Below are 18151 nucleotides of genomic sequence, written 5' to 3' on the forward strand. Positions count from 1 at the left end.
AGCTGCACTTGGCTGGATAAAGAGAATTTATGGAGATGCTGCCATGCTCCATTTTCAGCAACGTGTCAGCTGTGCAAAACCTTCTGACATTTCAGTGCAGCTGGTGCGTCCCCCATTGAGATCCAGAGGAGATGGTCATTTTCTAGGGGAATTCAGTGCTACTTTCTGTGCACGGATTGCCCCCAGTCCATGGGTGGAGTTGATGCTGCCTGCAAGGTGCCTGGGGGAGGTCCGTGTTGAAATCATTTTTCTTTATAATTTCATGAGGTGTCTGTATCCATTACAACTCAGATGTCTCAAAAACAGGACTGAGGACAGCAGGGGGATTTCACCACTTTTAGTGAGGTCCTAAAACCTGAATACTGCGGGGAAACTGATGCAAGGTCACCTGCTACATGACCTACCAGCTCTCCCAAGTGCTAGATCCCGATTAGACAAAGCCCCTGAGATGGGGAGAGGCAGCCAGTGGTCAACACAAAACACATCACATCCAGCTGGGGCCGGGTCCATCCCCTCTCCTAATAGTGAGTGTTCCCCAGCGCATCACATCCTGCCCAGGAGCAATGCAATGCCCCACTACAGACATCCCCACTGGCCTCTCTCTGTCATGGATGTTACTCATACTGTCACCAGACAGTGGCTGAAAAACGCAACTCAGGTTCATCCTTTTCCTACTTCGAACAGCCATTTCAGGGGCCATCAAGTCAAGTTCTCGGCTTATGGCTGTGAAAGCATCTTTCATAGGAAAGAAGCCACAGGTGAGAAGTTGTGAAACCGAGTCCCAGTGGGTTGGAGCCCACTCCCAGTTATGTTCTACTGGAATCTGCCATCAGAAAACCACGTCTGCAAGATGGGGCCTCGTGCTGCTGAGTTCTGTAACAAGAACCATGGTGTCCAATCAAAAAGCCATAAAGCACAGGTTGGTACAGCACTGCAAAGAATTCAAACATTTAAGAATCAAATAAATGGCAAATGTAAAAATAAAAATAAACCACGCCAAGTACATAACGCTTCTGTTTGCCCCTTTGGTATTTCAGGGGACATCCTTATTTTATATTATGCAGTAGCAAGCACAACAGCAGACCCACACATCAATCTATCTGCTCTGCAGCTCTAACCTCCAGCAAGTGCTATCCATAATAGAGTCCATAAATGGTTTCCTGATGTTATCAAATAAATCAATGCGCTCCAGTAGCCGGTATGTTACTCACCCAAACGATGCTGTTTGGGTCACAGAAGCTGTCTATTCAGTGGTTACAAATCGCTTGCTAATTTCTTGACTGTAAATAACGCCCCTGGCCACCTTCTTGTATTTCCACTGTCTGCAGCCAGGCCCATCTTGGGCCCTGGTCTTGCCAGATCTGCTGAGTTAAGTAGGGTCAGCCCACGAAGGCCTCTCGAGATGGAAAACAGGGATACTGAGAACACTGATAGGGATTTAAAAAGCAAGCTTTCTTCTAAGTAGAAATATATCATTTGTCAATACTGCTGCTAGGAAACACTACACCTCTGGGAGCAGTGTCTTCTCCATCGGGCACAGGGCAAAGGCTGCCCAGTGACACCTCTCCCAGTGGCACGGGTGCTAATCCCACAGATTTCCAAAGTGGGTATCACATTTTGCCTACTTTAGGTCTCCTCCATAAATTACATTGAGTACGGGATCCACTTCCTTTTCTAACACATTGCTTAGTGTTTTGGTATACTGGAAAGAGCACGTTAAGGCAGCAGAAGACACCCTTCAGGCTAAAACCGTTCTGAAGGCCAAATCTAGAAGTTCTTTCCAAGGCAATACCCAACTCCTCTTCCCAATAACGTTTTGCAGACGTTTCCATGAGAGCCGTCCATAATCCTCCCTAATGCCATCACAGTGAATGAAAGAGGAAAGCCACTTCCAACAGTGGCACTCATCATTTCATGCCAATTTGACACTCGCTCGGGATTCCCAGCACTATTGAGCTACTGCACGAGATGTAGGGATGTAAGAGGTGTTAAATAAAAGGAATGAATTCCTACTGTGCTGATAGGAAAGAAAAAAAAAAAAGAAGACTGCACTTTTAATGAACAATTCATAGTTCTTGCCTACTGTTCCTAAAACAAGCAGTTACAGGTGGATGGATTCTTCATGAAACTTAGGCTCCAGTGCAGGATGACTCTACATAAACGGCTTTTCTTTTTTGTGTACATTCTTCGAGGCTTCCAGCCTATCTGTCTCGAAAGCAAAAGGATTGACAAGTTTTTAACTATTGAGAGGAGTTGACTCCTATGTCATGACACTAAGCAGGCCATCAAGCCATGCTTCAAGTGCCTCAAATTTATTCTGTATTTAAGGCACACACACTGATGCCAAATCACAGAACTGTAGAATCACAGAACTGTAGGGGTTGGAAGGGACCTCCTGAGATCATCGAGTCCAACTTGAAAGGAATTTCTATAATGCTGGCTGTCATTTTTTTGCTAATAAAACCCACATATTTATTTCCCTTTGCTACTGATGCATGCCATTTCCCAGTGCCAAGGCATTAAGTGGAAAACAGTCAGAGAATGTGCCTCTGTAACATAACCATGCATTGCTTTTAAGAAACTCATAAGCTCGATGGGGCAGTCTAAAATTGACCAACAGAGGCACACACCAAGAATGTGCAGCAATCCCTGTAATGCAATATGGGGATTATAACGGGTCAGATGATGGGGACCTGAACAATAACAACTGCTGAGTAACAAGAGCAATCGTGGAGAGAAACCCTGTGGGAAAGTCACCAGGGAGAAAAAAAACACCCCGCACACCTCCAAGTGGTTACAGCTACATGATCAGATTGAGTTTACTGCTTAAATACAGCAGTGATGTCTGGCTTTTGAGGCATGTGCCCCAGGTGCTTGAGGGGGAGCTGTGAAGTGGACCTCTGGGGCAAAGGAGAAGGACAGGGACCTGATATGGAGAGGCTTGGTTGCCACAATCTGTCCCAAGACATAACCAGAAGGATTTATTATGTATTTATTTTGCATTTTCCATTTTCAGATAAGGCTGGGAGCAGCTGAACCAAGTCCTCGTTGTGCCATAAGACAGCACCAGTGCCATCGTCCATGATCCTTATTGCAGGGAAACAAAAATGAGATTGTGAGCAGAGGGAAAGAGGGGTGCAGGGGAAGCTGGGCCATAACAGGAAATGAAAAGGGCAAATTTCAGTGCCAAGCAGGGCCCCAGCACCCCACAGTGACATTCAAGGAAGTGCCATCACGTCCAACACCAGCTGGGGATGATGAAACCATCAGTTGCCGCTTCCTGAACCATTTCAGCTGTTTGAAACTGTTTAACAATAACCTGCCCAAACCCCATGGACAGCAAGCAGAGGTCCATGCCAGCTGTCGGTCCCAAGCAGGTGATGTGCTCTGCACCACTGGCAATGCTATCACATCTCACATCCTCTCCACCTTTGTCTGGCAGAGCCTCAAGAGCAACAAAAGCCCCACCTTACAACAAGCAGATAAAATTAAGTTTTGCAATATCTTCTGCCTTCTTTGCCAAATGCATGAACTACCTCCAACCAGTCAGTGCTGTCTGATCAAAACTGTGATAACAAAGCACAAAGGGCTCTTGGAAGAGTAACACCATCATCATAACCTTCCAAATGAGTGACCTCCTCTACAAGCTGAACTGCTGAATTCAACACAAACCAGACAATGAAAAGAATCAATGAGCCAGCAGATCAGATATCAGAATCTGAAGTCCTTCTGGGTAGCAATGTCACCCTTTGCTTCAAACACAGGGGTGTATCTGCATTTCATGGCAAACAAACCTATCGCAGCCTCGTGCTCTGTATCACCCTGCCACCAAAACGTGCCCAGGGGAAGTGCTGCTGGGGCTACGTGATGGGTTCTGCACATGTCCTGCCCTAACCTCTGGTCAGGAACAGGTGGGAGGCTGCTTCTTGAGTTACTCCAGCTGAGCCCCTGCTGGCTGCAAACCCTTCTCTGCCTGCAGCTCGTTGATGGCACCCCAACCATGAGCTAGAAATTGAGACTCAGCATGCTGCTGAGCCCTGGGAGAGGGTGAACATCACTCAGAAGTCAAGGGCTTGCTAAAGGATTTATGGTGACACAGATAATGAAGCTGGGTGGAGGACAAGGAACTTCTTGGCTAAGGTTTCATCACTCTGACAAGGACCCTACTGTCTCCATGTCCCCCTGCGCTACCAGCACCAACCACTGCTTACACCATCCCTTCTTCTAAGCAGGGAATGTCACATCAACTTTACTTTCAGCTTTAGGGCTTGGAGATAATGGCTTCCAATGACAAATCCTGCCCTGGGACATGACCCACGTGGTCCCAAATCTACATCCAACAGCTGAGAAGTGAAGATCTGGCTAGAGCAGTGCACCAGGATGTCACCACCTGCATCCACTGGTGTCACAGTAAAGCTTGGAGATATGGAGAGTGTTTTTGGGAAGCTCAGCTGGGCTTGTGCCAGAAAATGCAGATGGAAGCCAGGCACAGCCCCATCCACACTCTGACTGCATTTACTGTGCCAGGATGAAGCCCATCATCCCACGACTTGATGAAACAGACAGCATCCATATCTGCACTTATCCCACTTACACTGAAGCAAATGTTAAACTGTTTCCAGTGAAAACTGCAAAATGGGACAAGTTGGGCTGCATCCAGATTAGAGCCTCTGCCCTACGCACCGGGAAGGAGCACATGGAATTGTTTATGCCTTTGTACGCTTACAGAATAAAACAAGACTCTTTTTTTTCCCCATTGTTCTTACCTCAAATAGCTCCAAAGAGTGCCCAAAACAATCTGAAAGCCACTCCAGGAAATTGCTGTTTGCAGCTAGATAAGGACATCCCTTAGGAAATGGAGTTCTCCTCCCCCAGCACAGAAAGAGCCCGAGACCACCACGGTGTCCGCCAGCGTTTCACCTCGGTGCGTCACGCTGTTCGCGTCCTGGCTTTGCTCCGGATGGCAGCAAACACCAATTCCTAAGGACCTCCGGGGTGGGAAGGCTCCTCTCCTCAGTGGCACCGGTTGGTCGCTAGGTGTCCCTGCTCACCCTGCGGAAAAGTTTCAGCAGCTGAGGCAGCAGGGCGAGCAAAGACCGGGTCGTTTGAATTCCGCATTTGAACAAACACGGTAACAGTTATAACCAATCATCCTCACCTTTTCAGATGTGCTATGCGGACCTGGTGCCACAACAGCCGTGCACCTAAGCAGCACGGCAGAGCTCTGCAGGCTGGGAAGTCTGATAGCCCAAAGGGGGGGCCGGCAGCAAAACCTGGCTGCCTGCTGGCCAGAAAGCCCTGTGCCCTCTGGCTTGTCCCTCACGAGGGGTTCAGTTTCTGAAATCCAGCCCTGAAGGTTTTGTGCTTCGTAGACGGTGGATGGGCTCCACTTGAAGCCACCTGCAATTCCCATGTTCTCACACCCATCCTAAGTCACGCCAAACCACCCCAATCTCAGCCAAACAACGGCAGCAGCTGGGTGCCAGCCCCGTGCCAACATGGGCACGTCAGGCTAAGCAAAGGGAAGGGCACAGGAAGGGAAAAGCCCACACAAAATGTAATGGCTACAGCACTGAAATAAAGGAATGTAAACAATGCTTGAAATGGGGAGCAGATTTTGTCCTTTTTTTTTTTTTTTTTTTTAATGAAAGCCCTTTACAAGTGCTGATGAACTGCCAGAGTGCAGCAACAGCATTTGTTCTGCACTGGGCAACGGATCCCAAGCCATGCAGCTGCCTGCTGCAAGCACGCCCTCAGTGAGCCAAGTTTGCCAACAGAAAAGGCTCCAGAACTACCAGGAGAAATGCAACGATAGGATAACATGGGGTATCAAACCAGGCTGACTCACTCTTGTACTCCTAAACCCGGATATACCACATACTGCACTCTCCCAAGCACTCAAGCAGAGACACCTCAAAGAGAAACAGGAGAAATGCCCAAGAGGTTTTGGTAGCACACTTTGCAGTTTATTGACCTATACAAAATAATAGGTCTAAAAGTCCGTAAGTAGTAAAAGAATAAGCAAAAAAGAGCTTTCGTATTTCTAGAAGGCTATACAAATATGTAAAACCAAGGAAATAAGTTATTTTTTATTTTGTTGGTTGTCTTTTTTTTTTTTTGTTCGTTTAATTCCCAATTGCGACTCTAATACAAACCACTAAGTACCAGCTTAACAAGTGTGTCTTTCTGTATATATTACATGCTCTGGAATATTGGTAAAAAACGTCAAAAAAGTGTATCAGAAACCTTTCTATTCACAATATGAACAGGGAGTTACTAATCCTTTGTATAAAAGAAGAGCACCATCGTATGGGATCCTGAAGCACACACAGCTGAGACACGAGAGAGATGTTACAGTATGCAGATGAGTCATCAATCACGCAAGTGAACCCATGCTAACTTGTTCCTACAGGTGGATGATATGAGGTAGGTTTATCCCTCTCTCAGACCAAGACTGCAGTCGCACTCTTTCCTAGACACGGGGTTTTGTAAAGATGCTGTTCTGTCACTTGGTGACTCCGCAGCACAGCAGGCAGTGCAATGCTAATGCCCCTCGTTGTAAGGCACCCACTGGGCTGGCTGTGTTGGCATCCACCCTACAATACTGGCCATTACGTCACGTTGCTCCCATGCCAGGCAGAGCTCCCCATTTCCATCCTTGATTTGCTACGGCAGAGCAATGTGGAGCTGCCACCCAGCAATGATGGGGTCTGCCTGCCCCCACACAGTGAGGTTGTTTGTGACTTTAGTGACACTTCATCACGGGGAGGAGCAGACTCCTCTGCTTCCCAAACCCACAACCCGGAGTTTCAGGTGACATATTCTGACAGCTCATTCTTTTCTTCCCACAACTCCTTTGCGGTGCTAACAATCACTCTTAACAACACCCCAAAAACAGATAAATTCATTCAAACCTCTGTAACAACAACAAAAAAATCCAGCCTTTCTTCAAGTAATGTTCCAATACTGATCAAATCGCCCTTTGCCTCATTCACACACACAGAATCAATCCTTCATCAGCTTATGAAAGTCCTTCCAGGTTCTCACAAGCCACGGCGGAAGAAATTCCCATTTGTTCTTCTTCTGGACATCAGAATTGTGCTCCTAGAATTCCTGCTTTTTCCATGTTTCCTTTTCACATTTATTTTTTCTGAGGTTTGCTTTCACCACCTTCCAACCTTTCCACAAAAGTGCTCGCTGAACCTAAATACTCCAACCAAGTGCTGCATCTTGCCATAGATTCAGTTGTGGCTTGCCCTTTGCTCTCGCAGGCGATGTGGATTCAGAAAGAAACGCCATTCTTGGTAAGACTTTGTCATTTTGCTACAATCCCTCTGAATGCTGAGTTTCATCATTCCTGGCAACATCGGTCTGGAAGGTGCACCCGAGATCTCCTTCGGAGTAACAGCATTTTGTGCAAGGCACGCAAGGGTACGAATGCAGGGCTGTGGGCGGTCTACACGAGTGTCCCAGGCTTGGAGTCCTCATGCCAGAACAACCTCTGCTCACTGTTGTGCAAGTCTTCCTCCAGCTGGTTCTCCTCATTACCGCCCAGTTGGCTTGGCTCTGGGTACACTCTGTAAGACATAGAACACCAGGGATAAGCAGCAGCTCCCACCCTCCCCAGAGCCCCAAACACCCACTGCCTTGGTGCAATGGGCACGAGCACACGATAGCACCACAGGCTGGAAGGAGCTGTGGATGCCGTGAGTGCACCCTGGCAACATTTGGATCCAAATGCAAACCCTGGGCTTTGTGCTAGCTGTGTGCAACAGGATTGCTGCTGCTCAAAGTTGTCAGGAGTATGGAACATATTGATTACCATAATCACATTGAAATACAAAAATCCCCACGGTTTAATGATTGGTCAAATGATTGAGAATGTGAAAAATTAACAGAAAAAAAACACTCAGAAAAAGCTGCCAAAATACACAGATTTCAAAGCTCAATTATAGAAAGTTAAGTAATTAGTACCAACAGCACTCTTGAACACTACTGTTACAGAGCTCTTAAATCACTGCAATAAAAACAACAAGGCATTCAGCTTAGCAACAAGGACCCAGCAAAAGCCTTTGCATCTTTCCTTACGCTTTAGCTTCTTCCTAAACAGACAAACAAGGCGCACCTTTCCTGCGAGGCAGCCTGGCACAAGCACAAACCACAACCCCCTGGTGCAGGGCACACACATGCGCAGTACTTACACTACAGCTGGCTCTGCTTAACATAGGGGCACTGAGACATGGCAGCATCTGTGCCACTTCTGGGACAGGCAGCTGCTGTTCTCCCCGGTGACGGCTGGCGTTCAAGCACCGGGGCAGAGCAAAACCACAAAGCAGGAGAAGCAAGAGTACTGCATGCATTTCTGCAACGCCCCAGTGGGATCCTGGGCTCCTTGCAGTCCTTGGGAAAGCCCCTGCACCCAGGGAGGCTGCAAGCAGCAGCAAGTCGTGCCGAGGTCGGTGGCTGAGCTCTGCCAAGCAAGAAGTGCTTGGTTTATTAATGGGCTGAGCGACGGCGGTGTTGCCTTGCAGCAGCAGCACTCAGGTGTGCGGATGAAGGGAAGTGAGAAGGGTGCTGTGCTCAGCTCCACTGCTGCACAGCTGGGAGCGCGAGCCTTTGGCTGCATCAGCTGGGAACCTCATCCTTCCCCACGCCTGATCCCCCTTCCCTCAAGGCTGCTGGAACAGTTAGGCTGATCTATGCCAACAAGGAGAAGGTACCCTCTTAAAAGGCAATTTTATAACCACTCCTTATCCCAGCCCTCTGAAACCGAGCTGCTTGCTTCAGATGTTTTAGTAGCCTATAAAGTGCAGGAGGGGCAGAAAATCTCAACCTTTTACTCACCTGCTCTGCAAAGGAAGGTTGCCATAAGCATTTCCATAACAGCTGGCAAAAGAGGAATGAGATAACGTATCATAATCTGAAAGTCCCAGTGCAAGTGGGTTCCGCCAGTTCCCAGAAGTGTTTGCAGAAGACGCTGGAATTAAGAATAAAAAATAGTACAGCCAATTAGATCTTTCTGCAGCCCAAGGAGATGAGAGAAATTATACAGTTCTCACTACTGATCGCCATGGGTTTTTGTGGGACACAAACAAAATGCTGTCTACAAGCACCATGGGAAGCAAAACTGCATGGGCAATATTCCAAGTGAGGGAATCTCTCTTTATTAAAGACATTTCAGTGGTGCTGACTGCACTATATTTTGGACGGTGACACAGCAGCTGCATGTGTATGGCATACAGGTGGGTGCATTGCTTCTACTTGATAGACATTCCTGACTGAAACATGTGGCTCCCTGTGCTTTTTTAGGTTATTGTGCTTACAAGGAGTAAAAGTTTCACTCAGAGAAGGCAACAAGCAAGGAGTATTCTTCCTAAGCACAGAACAAAAGGAACAAAAATCCTGTTGAGTTTCTTATCTACCTTTCGGCCCTGCTTATGTCATTCATTACAGGGGACGAATTTGATGAACAGAAGGGATGGAAAGAACAATTAGCATCAAAGCAATGAGACATTACCCGATGAGAAAGACGACACCCGACTGCTGGGAGAGCACGGCACCTGCAGACCAGCAAAGCCCAAACTCCTTTGAGACCCTCTGTCAGACTCAAAGCCTGCCTGCAGGCAATGACCCTGTTCCTTTTGACTAGAGGCACGCTGGTACCAACCACGGAGATGCTCTGCTACTAAGGCCTTGTGAATGTTTTTGGTTATATGCTCCGTTTTAGCAACTTGCTTCCTTGGAAGCCGTAGGGTCGCGTATGGGTTGTGCGGTACTCTGTCCACTTCATCCTCATTGTAAGACCTGAATTCCCTGTAACGGTCGTATCCGTAATGTGCCGACGAGCGATACGAGGGATTGACGCTGTACTGCCCCTCTGTATCGCTCTCATAAACGTATCCTCCATTGTAATAAACATCAGATTCCGTGTACGGGGAATATCCAGAAATATAGTAGCTGGAGGAAGGCTGCTCCTGGCTTTTGTGGTAGACACCATTCCGGACATCCTTTTGGGCAAGATTTGGCATACTTCCTGAACCTGCAGCAGAGATGTGCTGTTTCTTCGACCGTCTTCGACCCCTGGTCCTGTTGTCAAGTGTCTGAGTAGTGTAATATGGTTTGGGTGTAGGTGTCACGCAGTAATATTCGGTGCTCGACTGGCTGGTGTAGGATGAACCATCATCGAGGATCTCAGTGCTGCTGCTTCTCTGGGACTTTGTGAGGGAGAAGGCCGTCTTCTCAGCGGGAACCTCAGCCAGGAGGTGGGTCTGGGACTCCAGGCTGCCACTGCGCTGCCTGCAGTGGTGTGGGGAAACATCTGGCCTGCAACAATACAGATGTAGGTTGGTTAAATGCAGGCACACGCAGGCCTCTAGAGAGATGGAGGGAGCACATGTGGACAAACCAGGCATGCTTCCTCCCCAACCAAAGCACAAAATCAAACCAGTATTTCCTTTTTACATAGAATTCGGCTTGGTTGAATTTTCCATTTGCTGCAGCAGCAGCAGATCTTTCAGATAAAAATTATGGTGAGCAAGGTAACCTATGAGAGTGACAGATGCAGCAAAGCTCACAGCCTTTCATTCTGCAGTGACTTACAGGAGGGAGCAGTCAAAGTATGCAACATCTAGAGTATGTAACATCTAGCCAAGCAGCTGGGCAAAGCTGGGAGCATAGGAAGGTGGGTTTCCTGCAGCTGCATTACCTCAGCTAAATAAACCATGAGGTCTTTACCAGCTTTTATTATTTATAGCATCTCTCCTTCTCACAGTAAGGGCAGTAATTTGGATCTCTCTCCTCCATTGGGTCTCTTATTTTTCAGGAGGCCCAGAGGACATGAATCCACAGGTGATATCTGTAAGCACATAGCTTCCATCTCACCCCTATTTGCAGACAGACTCCCACTTGTGCAGCAGCGCACGCTGCTATTTCTGCTGCTGCCCCGTGTTTACGCTCATGTAAATGCTCTCACGTGCACGTCACAAAGCTGGTGCAGCACCGTGCCAGCAGATGGTGGCTGATAGCAACCCAGTGCCCCAAATATCCAGATGAGACATTCAGACAGCCTGGCCCCTTACTGTAAGTGGCTGCTGCTGTAGGCATTGCGTGTGAGCACAGGTGTTGTAGGCATGCTTCTTCCTCCATGGGACGGGGCCACTCGTTCCAGGGTGCGGTAAGGACTGCTGTGAGTGGAAAGTGGGTCCCTGCAGCAAAGGATACAGAGCTCCAATTAGGGTAAACACAATGCAAGTCATCCAGACCGAGACTGTGTGTGCTCTGTCTTAAAGGGAAGGGACAAAAATCATCCGAATGCTTCATAACACAGTCCAAGAAACACTGAGATCAGTGAGAATCCTTATACTGAGAATAACCAGCACCAGATCAGACTCGCACAGAACAATCCCACAACTGAGCTACTGCTCCTATGTGCTCCATGGAGCTGCTCCCCCAGCACACAACTGCCCAAATCCTATAAATCCATATGGAACCTGAGCCACTTGCTGTAGCTGGCACTGATGCTGGCACGCAGCTTACATCCCAGCAATTCTCCTATTTTTAGACTAACTGCTTCTCAAGTCTCAGGTGAATTCTTGGTGTTGTAACAATGTACCTGCTGGAATACTGATAGGATCAGGAGGGATGGGTACGGTTTGGTGTTATCTGAAGCAATTACAGTCACCAGAAAAAAGACAAGTTGTTTAACACTGAAAACAAACCACAAAAATAGAGACAGAGAGTGAGAGTAATGGTGGGCAATTCCTTAAGCACAACACTTCCCACTGCTTTTCTCACCTGACTCACAAAGACAACACTCTCCTACAGTTTCACAGACACTGATGACTACCTCTATGCACATGTATTACTAAGCAGCAAATTTAATGCTTATCACCAAACTCTTAAACCACAAGAGAAGTGTGGAAGCAGCAGCAACTCTGAGAGTCCATCATAACTAATCTGACAGGACTGAGCTTTCATGCCCAGAAGACTGAGATGTACAGTACCTGGAATGTCTTGATTCCAAGAGCTGCTCGTTCATGGATGACTTTCTGAGATGAACTCTCTCCAGCCCGAGTGACTTTGGTGGAAGCAGCCTTGGGGAAAGCTGTGCAGAGCTGGTTCGTTGTGCTGGCACACTGAGGGATTCACTGCCTGCTGGAAGGGAATATTGTTTAGTTAAGCAAAATCCATGCCATTTTTGCCCTTTGTGGAAATCTGTAGCCACTGAGCAGAAACTTTGTGCCATGGAGATGAGGGCAGGAGCTGTGACTCCAGGAGGCTGCAGCACAGCTGCCTGCGCCGTGCTTTCCTGGTGGGACACTGTGCAGATTTGTGCAGGTTTCACAGCCCTGACTGCTGCTGAGGTTCCTGCTCAGCACTGTGCAGGACCACCAAGTGGGAGCTCTTTGAGCAAGTGCCTGTTCTGCAGCTCTGTCCCTCCCATCAGCTGCACCAAAGCCAGTTATTCTCCCTCACCATTCAGCACTTCACTTGAAAATGACATTTTAAGGATTAGTTTAACTACAATCTGAAAAGAACTGACTTCAAAAGTGTCTGAATGAGCACTGACAGACAAATTTGGCTGAAGGCAGTTGTGAAGATGTTGGCTAGATCCTTGTTCTCACTTTGCTTATGGCAAAATCCGGCAAAATCCCATTAGAGCCAAAAGCTAACACAGGTAAATGTAGGACAAGTATCACAGAACATGTTCCCAAACCGAAACCTCAGCTCTACTTCTGCAAGCAGGAACCAGGTGCAACTCCTTTTTATAGTGCCAGATGGGTTGTATGAGTCTAAAACTGGGACAAGCAAGATCAGAATCAGGCCCGAACTGAAAAGTGAGTAATAATTTAGATAATGTTTGTCCCCAGATGATGATTATCCAGCAAAGGGAGAGGCAAGCCAAGTCCTTTCCACCTTGTGGAACAGGGTGTGAATGTGTGCCTGTGGGTGTGTGCGTGAAATGAGTAAGCTGAGCAAACACCAAACCCATGCAAGATGCAGCTCACTAGGTAACACTGAAAGGTAAACAGATCTTTGCTGTCCCTGACTCTTCCACTTCTAGTGAGTTTTAGTAGCTGTGAGGACAGAAGACCTGGGCAATTCCTCCCAGCTCCCACCTCCTCCAGCCGCTCATCTGCCTCTGGTCAGGTCCCAGGGACAAAGCATCTGCTGGAAATTCACAGCAGCTGATCACAGTACATCCAGATTCCTTCCCTGAAGATGATTCAAATCAGCCCACAGAGCAGAACCTTTCAATAAGTAACTCATTACGATCACCAACTCCTGACTAAGCTCTTTTCTCCTCTGCTGCAATTTGTCATTGGAAGACGATAAAATAGCAGCCTAAAGGGTGTTAAGCCAATGAGTGTCTCCAAACAGGCAGAAGGAAGAAAAGGATAATCAACGTACCGTCATCATAGGTTGTCGTATCAGACAGAGAGCTGCTCTCAGATGGGATTATATCATCTGTGAACGAAAACAAGCACTTTAAGAACATTCAACATTAATTTCAGAATATGGAGTTTATTTTCTAAAGCTCGAGAGTCTGTTCATACCCATAAAGCTGCAACCAAAACATTTCAGACTTCAGCACCCCAAAGACAGCCCTGATTTGCTTTCCTCTCAGGACCTACTTGTTTCCATTGCAGTTCTGCAAGCTACCTACATCATTATCAAAGCAGATTTTTTCAGCTGTGGTGGGAATCAGGCCAAGATTCAGAAAGGTGTTTTCCATTCAACTCTAAAGAGATCTCACCGGGTGTTCCAGTGCTTCTATAGGAGGCAGGAGCCTACACAGACATGTAGATCTTGGCTGCTAGCATTTAATCTCCTTGGGTACACCCAAAATCCTACCTGGTAGGTCCTAAACAGCTTTTGAAATTTGGCATTATGTTCATTTGTGTGCAAATTCTGCTTCAATTCAAATTCATACGAACTCAGGAATTTTTTTGCTGATTTCAATCACATGCAGGAGCTCTGAATTCAAATCCCAAACCTGTGCAATTCCCTATAAAGGAGAAGAAACTCTCTGAAGGTACAAAGGAAGCAAAGGAAAGGGAGAGGAGAACGTGGAGAGCAGGAGACAGCCCCGTGTGTCCTTCACCTCCCATCCCTGGGGGCCTGGGATGGAAACAGCTATGGTGTGATTCAATAAATCAGTGTTACCATTCAGTGCGTCATTTCCAAGCCAGTCCCAAACTTTATAGATACAAGAGACATCATTGCTGAGCTTCATGCAACCCTGCACCTTGAACCCAGAATACAATCAGCGATAGCAAAAAGCTTGCACATGCAATCAGGTATTGAAGCAAGAGAGAGCTGCTTCTGGTGGAGTAAACGCGCTGTGCTGCAGGAGTTGGGAGCTGGAAAGAAATACAGCTAAGCTACTGCTGGAGCAATGCCTGCTGCTTCCACCTGCAAAAAGGCAGACCCTCAGAGGAATCCAGTCCCTCCTGTCTGTACTCCCCTTCTCAGATGGCAAACAAGGATGCCACGCATCAGATATTGCAAAACAATGGGCTAAATGGTGTTTGCTTAAGGACCAAGGAATTGCATGTCCAACTTTGAAGTTCTTTGTTTGCACGATGGCAGAGAAAGCTCCATGCAACAAACAGCAGCAGGTATGCATGGATGCTGTCTGTGCTCCTGCTGGCTTTCAGCAGCTTACTCTGCTGTCATTGCACATCATGAGCACCAGGTAATGCAGGACCTCCCATGCTTAGTGCCCAGATCAGTGAGCAATAGCTGGAAAAACAGATGTTTTCTTCACCTCCGTCAATCAGGAACGAGATGAGCCACATTAAAGAGCAATCATCCTCCTCTCTCAGGATTATCACCTTGTGATGATGGACAGCCCAGCATTGCTGCATTGCATGCTGGCTGAGGACCCACACTGTTATGCACAACAAACCGCTGACCACACAGCGAGGGACAGCGAGGGCAGGAAAATTCACACAGTCTGGTTGTGCCAGAACTGCAGCATTGCAGAAACAAAGAGAGAGAGACCTCATGTGTGGCAGCTCAGCAATACACCTGTATCCAGTGCAGTGCATTACAAATTGGGACACCACATCAGTTTCAGCAGCGATGCTCCTGCCAGCCTTCTATCTATAGCACTGCTGGCCTGTACCTGGCACTGCTACGTGTCTGCACTTGTGACCAGAACAGCAGCTAATCTGCCCTCAGCCTCTGAGCTGTGTGCTTATTGTGGCAGATGCAGCAATTGCATCTCGCTTTCTTACTTAACTGCCTCAGAGAAGATAAAAATCATACAAAGATGTAAACAAGACATGTAAGTGAGCCAAATACAACTTCTTTGTCTCTGTCTTCATCAGAACACGGGGAATTCTCTTGTTTACCTGGCAGAGTAAGAGTTGATTTTTGGGTTGGCTTCTTGCCACACTTGATCCTGTATTCATTTATGGAATTTTCTATCTCTTGAAGCTTTTTTACAGCATCGGCATACTCCTGTTTTCTTTTCTTCTTCACATTTTTGCAGAGGTCCGGCTCGCTGGCAAGTTTCTTTGCAGCTTCCACCAGCTTCTGCTGTATGACAAAATTGCTCTCCAATTCCTGCAAAGCGGGATCCTGCAAATTTGAGAGATGAGTTATCCAGATGAGGCTACACAAAAGACAATCTGGTTTTGCGGTAACAAAGCAAGATTTGAGCACAAACCACAGAAACACCAAAGCTTGTACACGAGAAACTCAGCACAGGAAAACTTCAGATCCTCTGTCTGTGACTTAAGATTGTGAGATCTCTCGAGAAAGATCCAAGGTTCTCAAGGCTGGGTGGCTGAAATTGCACACCTGAATTCAAGGCTAGCCCCACCTGTTACGTGTGCACCTGTTATGGTGAGCTCACAGACCTCCTGCTCCAAGGCAAAGCCTGAAAACATCTCTTGGAATTCTCTACACTACAGAAAATAAAGATTTCCATCGCCATATACCTACATAACAAGGAGACTGGAGTTTGTTGAGTTGTTTGTAAACAACTGTGAGAGGTTCATATGAAAGAAGCAGAGAAACGTGAAGTGGCACATTATTAAATCTGGAAGCAGGACTTGGTTTCAGTTGCATACAAGCAGTTTGCTGCAGATAGAGGTTACACCAGTACTGTAGGAGCCAGGGCAGAGAGTTTGGGGTGAAAGATGGATGCAAAGTGCTCAACCTCTTCTACTAAGGATGATACAGCCAGATAACAAGTCTCTCAAGGAATGAGGGGGAATGATGCATGTCCAGAAATAACATACACCTGAATTAGCACAGCTCCTGAGTCAGACTCTGCCAGCAAAATTCACATTAGCTTCTTGAGCAACATAGAGAGAGCTTCTACTTAGGTGGAACTTGCATTAAGCCAGAGATAAATCTCCTCCTGCTGTCATCTGTCACCCAACTATGCCTACAGACAGATGATTTTGCAAAGGGGACAACACACCTCTGTCATGCTCTGGGTTCAAACACAAGCTCAGCACGAAACAAATCAGAGCTCATGAGGAGGAAAACTCACAGTCACACGTCACATCTATCTGTTCTTTTCCAATTAGCAGCAACATTCACATTAAGATATAAGTAATGCAGCCAAACCAGGGTTCAGTTTAGAGGGCTTTAAGGCTGAAATAAGGGCAGCACCTGTCAAAATCCCCTCAGCACAGGCATGCAACTGTCTCATCTTAAATCGCCAGGGAAGAGCAGGATTGTTTAGAAGTAGCTTTGGCCACCGGTCTGACCACCCCACCTCTGCTGTGCAAACAAGCCACATCACTCACCTCCTCAGTAGGGAGCAGGTTGTCATCCAGCTTGAAGGCTGTGCCAACACGTCTTCTGACCTGGGGAGGTTCCTCTCCAGCGCTCAGAGGATACTCCTTTGGCATCTTGCCTGTCAGCTCCTGAGGAACAGAGAGGGCTCTACGTGAAGGTCCAATGGGCAAGAAGGGCTCTCACCCACCTCCACCCCCAGGCGCAGCTCTCACCGCTTCACGCAGGCAGATTTTCTTCAGCTCCTCAACTTTCTGGAGTAGTTTTTCCTGAAGGAGTTTCTCTTTCTTCTTTAGCTCCATAATTTTCTCCTTCTTTTGTTCTTCGCTGACTTCTGAATCCTGAGAGCCTGAAAAATACATTCATTTTATTGGAGATTTTGCAGGTAAAAGTCATTTCATTCTGTCCTACAACAGGCAGGTGAACTGAGATCTCCTCAGAGCTGGCTGACCTAGTCACACTGCATCACCTTTGAGACAAAACATCCAGCCCCTGTGCTATCCAGGATGCAGGCTCTAAGAAAATCCACACCCCTTCAAACCCCCAACAACTGCAAGTAAGCCTCAAGCATGAAACCTGAAAACCCACTATCCAGAACATTAGGATTAGCATTACGGATATCTATGATACTTGATACAGACACTGATGGCCCCTGCTTCGGTTTCAGCTCCAGGCACTCTGGTGGGACAAGGCAGGCTTCCATCTGCCCAGACCTCCTCCATAGGTGGCAGAGACATTCAGAGCCCACTTCAGAGCCAAATTTTATTTGAGAAAACGCCTCTTTTCTGCTGATTTTTGAGGAAGCTCAGGTCCATTCAACACCTAGGGCAGGTGCTTGAAACCTGCTTGGATTAAACTGCCCTCAAACTCAGATGGGACGCGCAGTCATCCAAGGACAGACTAACTGGTAAACTGATGGCAAGTTACTTATGGATCAAGATTACACGGGTGCTTATCTGCCTTCAGCATATTTTTATTTCTTTGTTAGTTGTAGCAGGAGAGGAAACAGCATATGATAACAACAGATGTTACCATCTCATATGTAAACTAACGCATGCTGTCACAGTTTTGCTGTATTTATGGTCAGCTGGACTCATTGTCCCTTCCTACACACACAAGCCCTGCTGTATACAAGGCTTTGATTTACACAGAGCATTACCTGATGAGATTAAGCTGCCACTGCTGGCCATAATAAGCTGATTTTTTGCCTCCAGAGTCACTAGCTTTGAAACCTTTGGCGTTCCCATCTCTGTCAAATCCATGGCGATATCATCCAAACTTCTGGCTGAAGGAATTTTTGCCTGAAGGAGTTAAAAAATAAAATCAAGTTACTTCTAATTAATTTCAGAACACAAGGTCACAGAAGATGCCATTTCACACCTCATCCCCCACA

General features: G+C 47.0%; 1 protein-coding gene across 1 annotated transcript in view; it reads right to left on the minus strand.

Annotated features, from left to right (window-relative positions):
* Window positions 1-7456: 7456 nt before the first annotated feature.
* FRMD4B (FERM domain containing 4B) overlaps window positions 7457-18151 on the minus strand; it is a gene marked incomplete at both ends in the record, with an annotated part of 63689 nt that continues 52994 nt past the window's right edge. Inside the window, 10 exons of the mRNA XM_079540385.1 lie at window positions 7457-7577; window positions 8845-8977; window positions 9518-10323; window positions 11079-11204; window positions 12003-12150; window positions 13411-13467; window positions 15360-15588; window positions 16770-16889; window positions 16974-17107; window positions 17918-18059. Of these exons, the coding sequence (XP_079396511.1) occupies window positions 7457-7577; window positions 8845-8977; window positions 9518-10323; window positions 11079-11204; window positions 12003-12150; window positions 13411-13467; window positions 15360-15588; window positions 16770-16889; window positions 16974-17107; window positions 17918-18059 (2016 nt within the window). The remainder of the gene's footprint in view (window positions 7578-8844; window positions 8978-9517; window positions 10324-11078; window positions 11205-12002; window positions 12151-13410; window positions 13468-15359; window positions 15589-16769; window positions 16890-16973; window positions 17108-17917; window positions 18060-18151) is intronic.

The sequence above is a fragment of the Tetrao urogallus genome (genome assembly GCF_951394365.1).
Source record: "Tetrao urogallus genome assembly, chromosome: 10".
NCBI lineage: Eukaryota > Metazoa > Chordata > Aves > Galliformes > Phasianidae > Tetrao > Tetrao urogallus.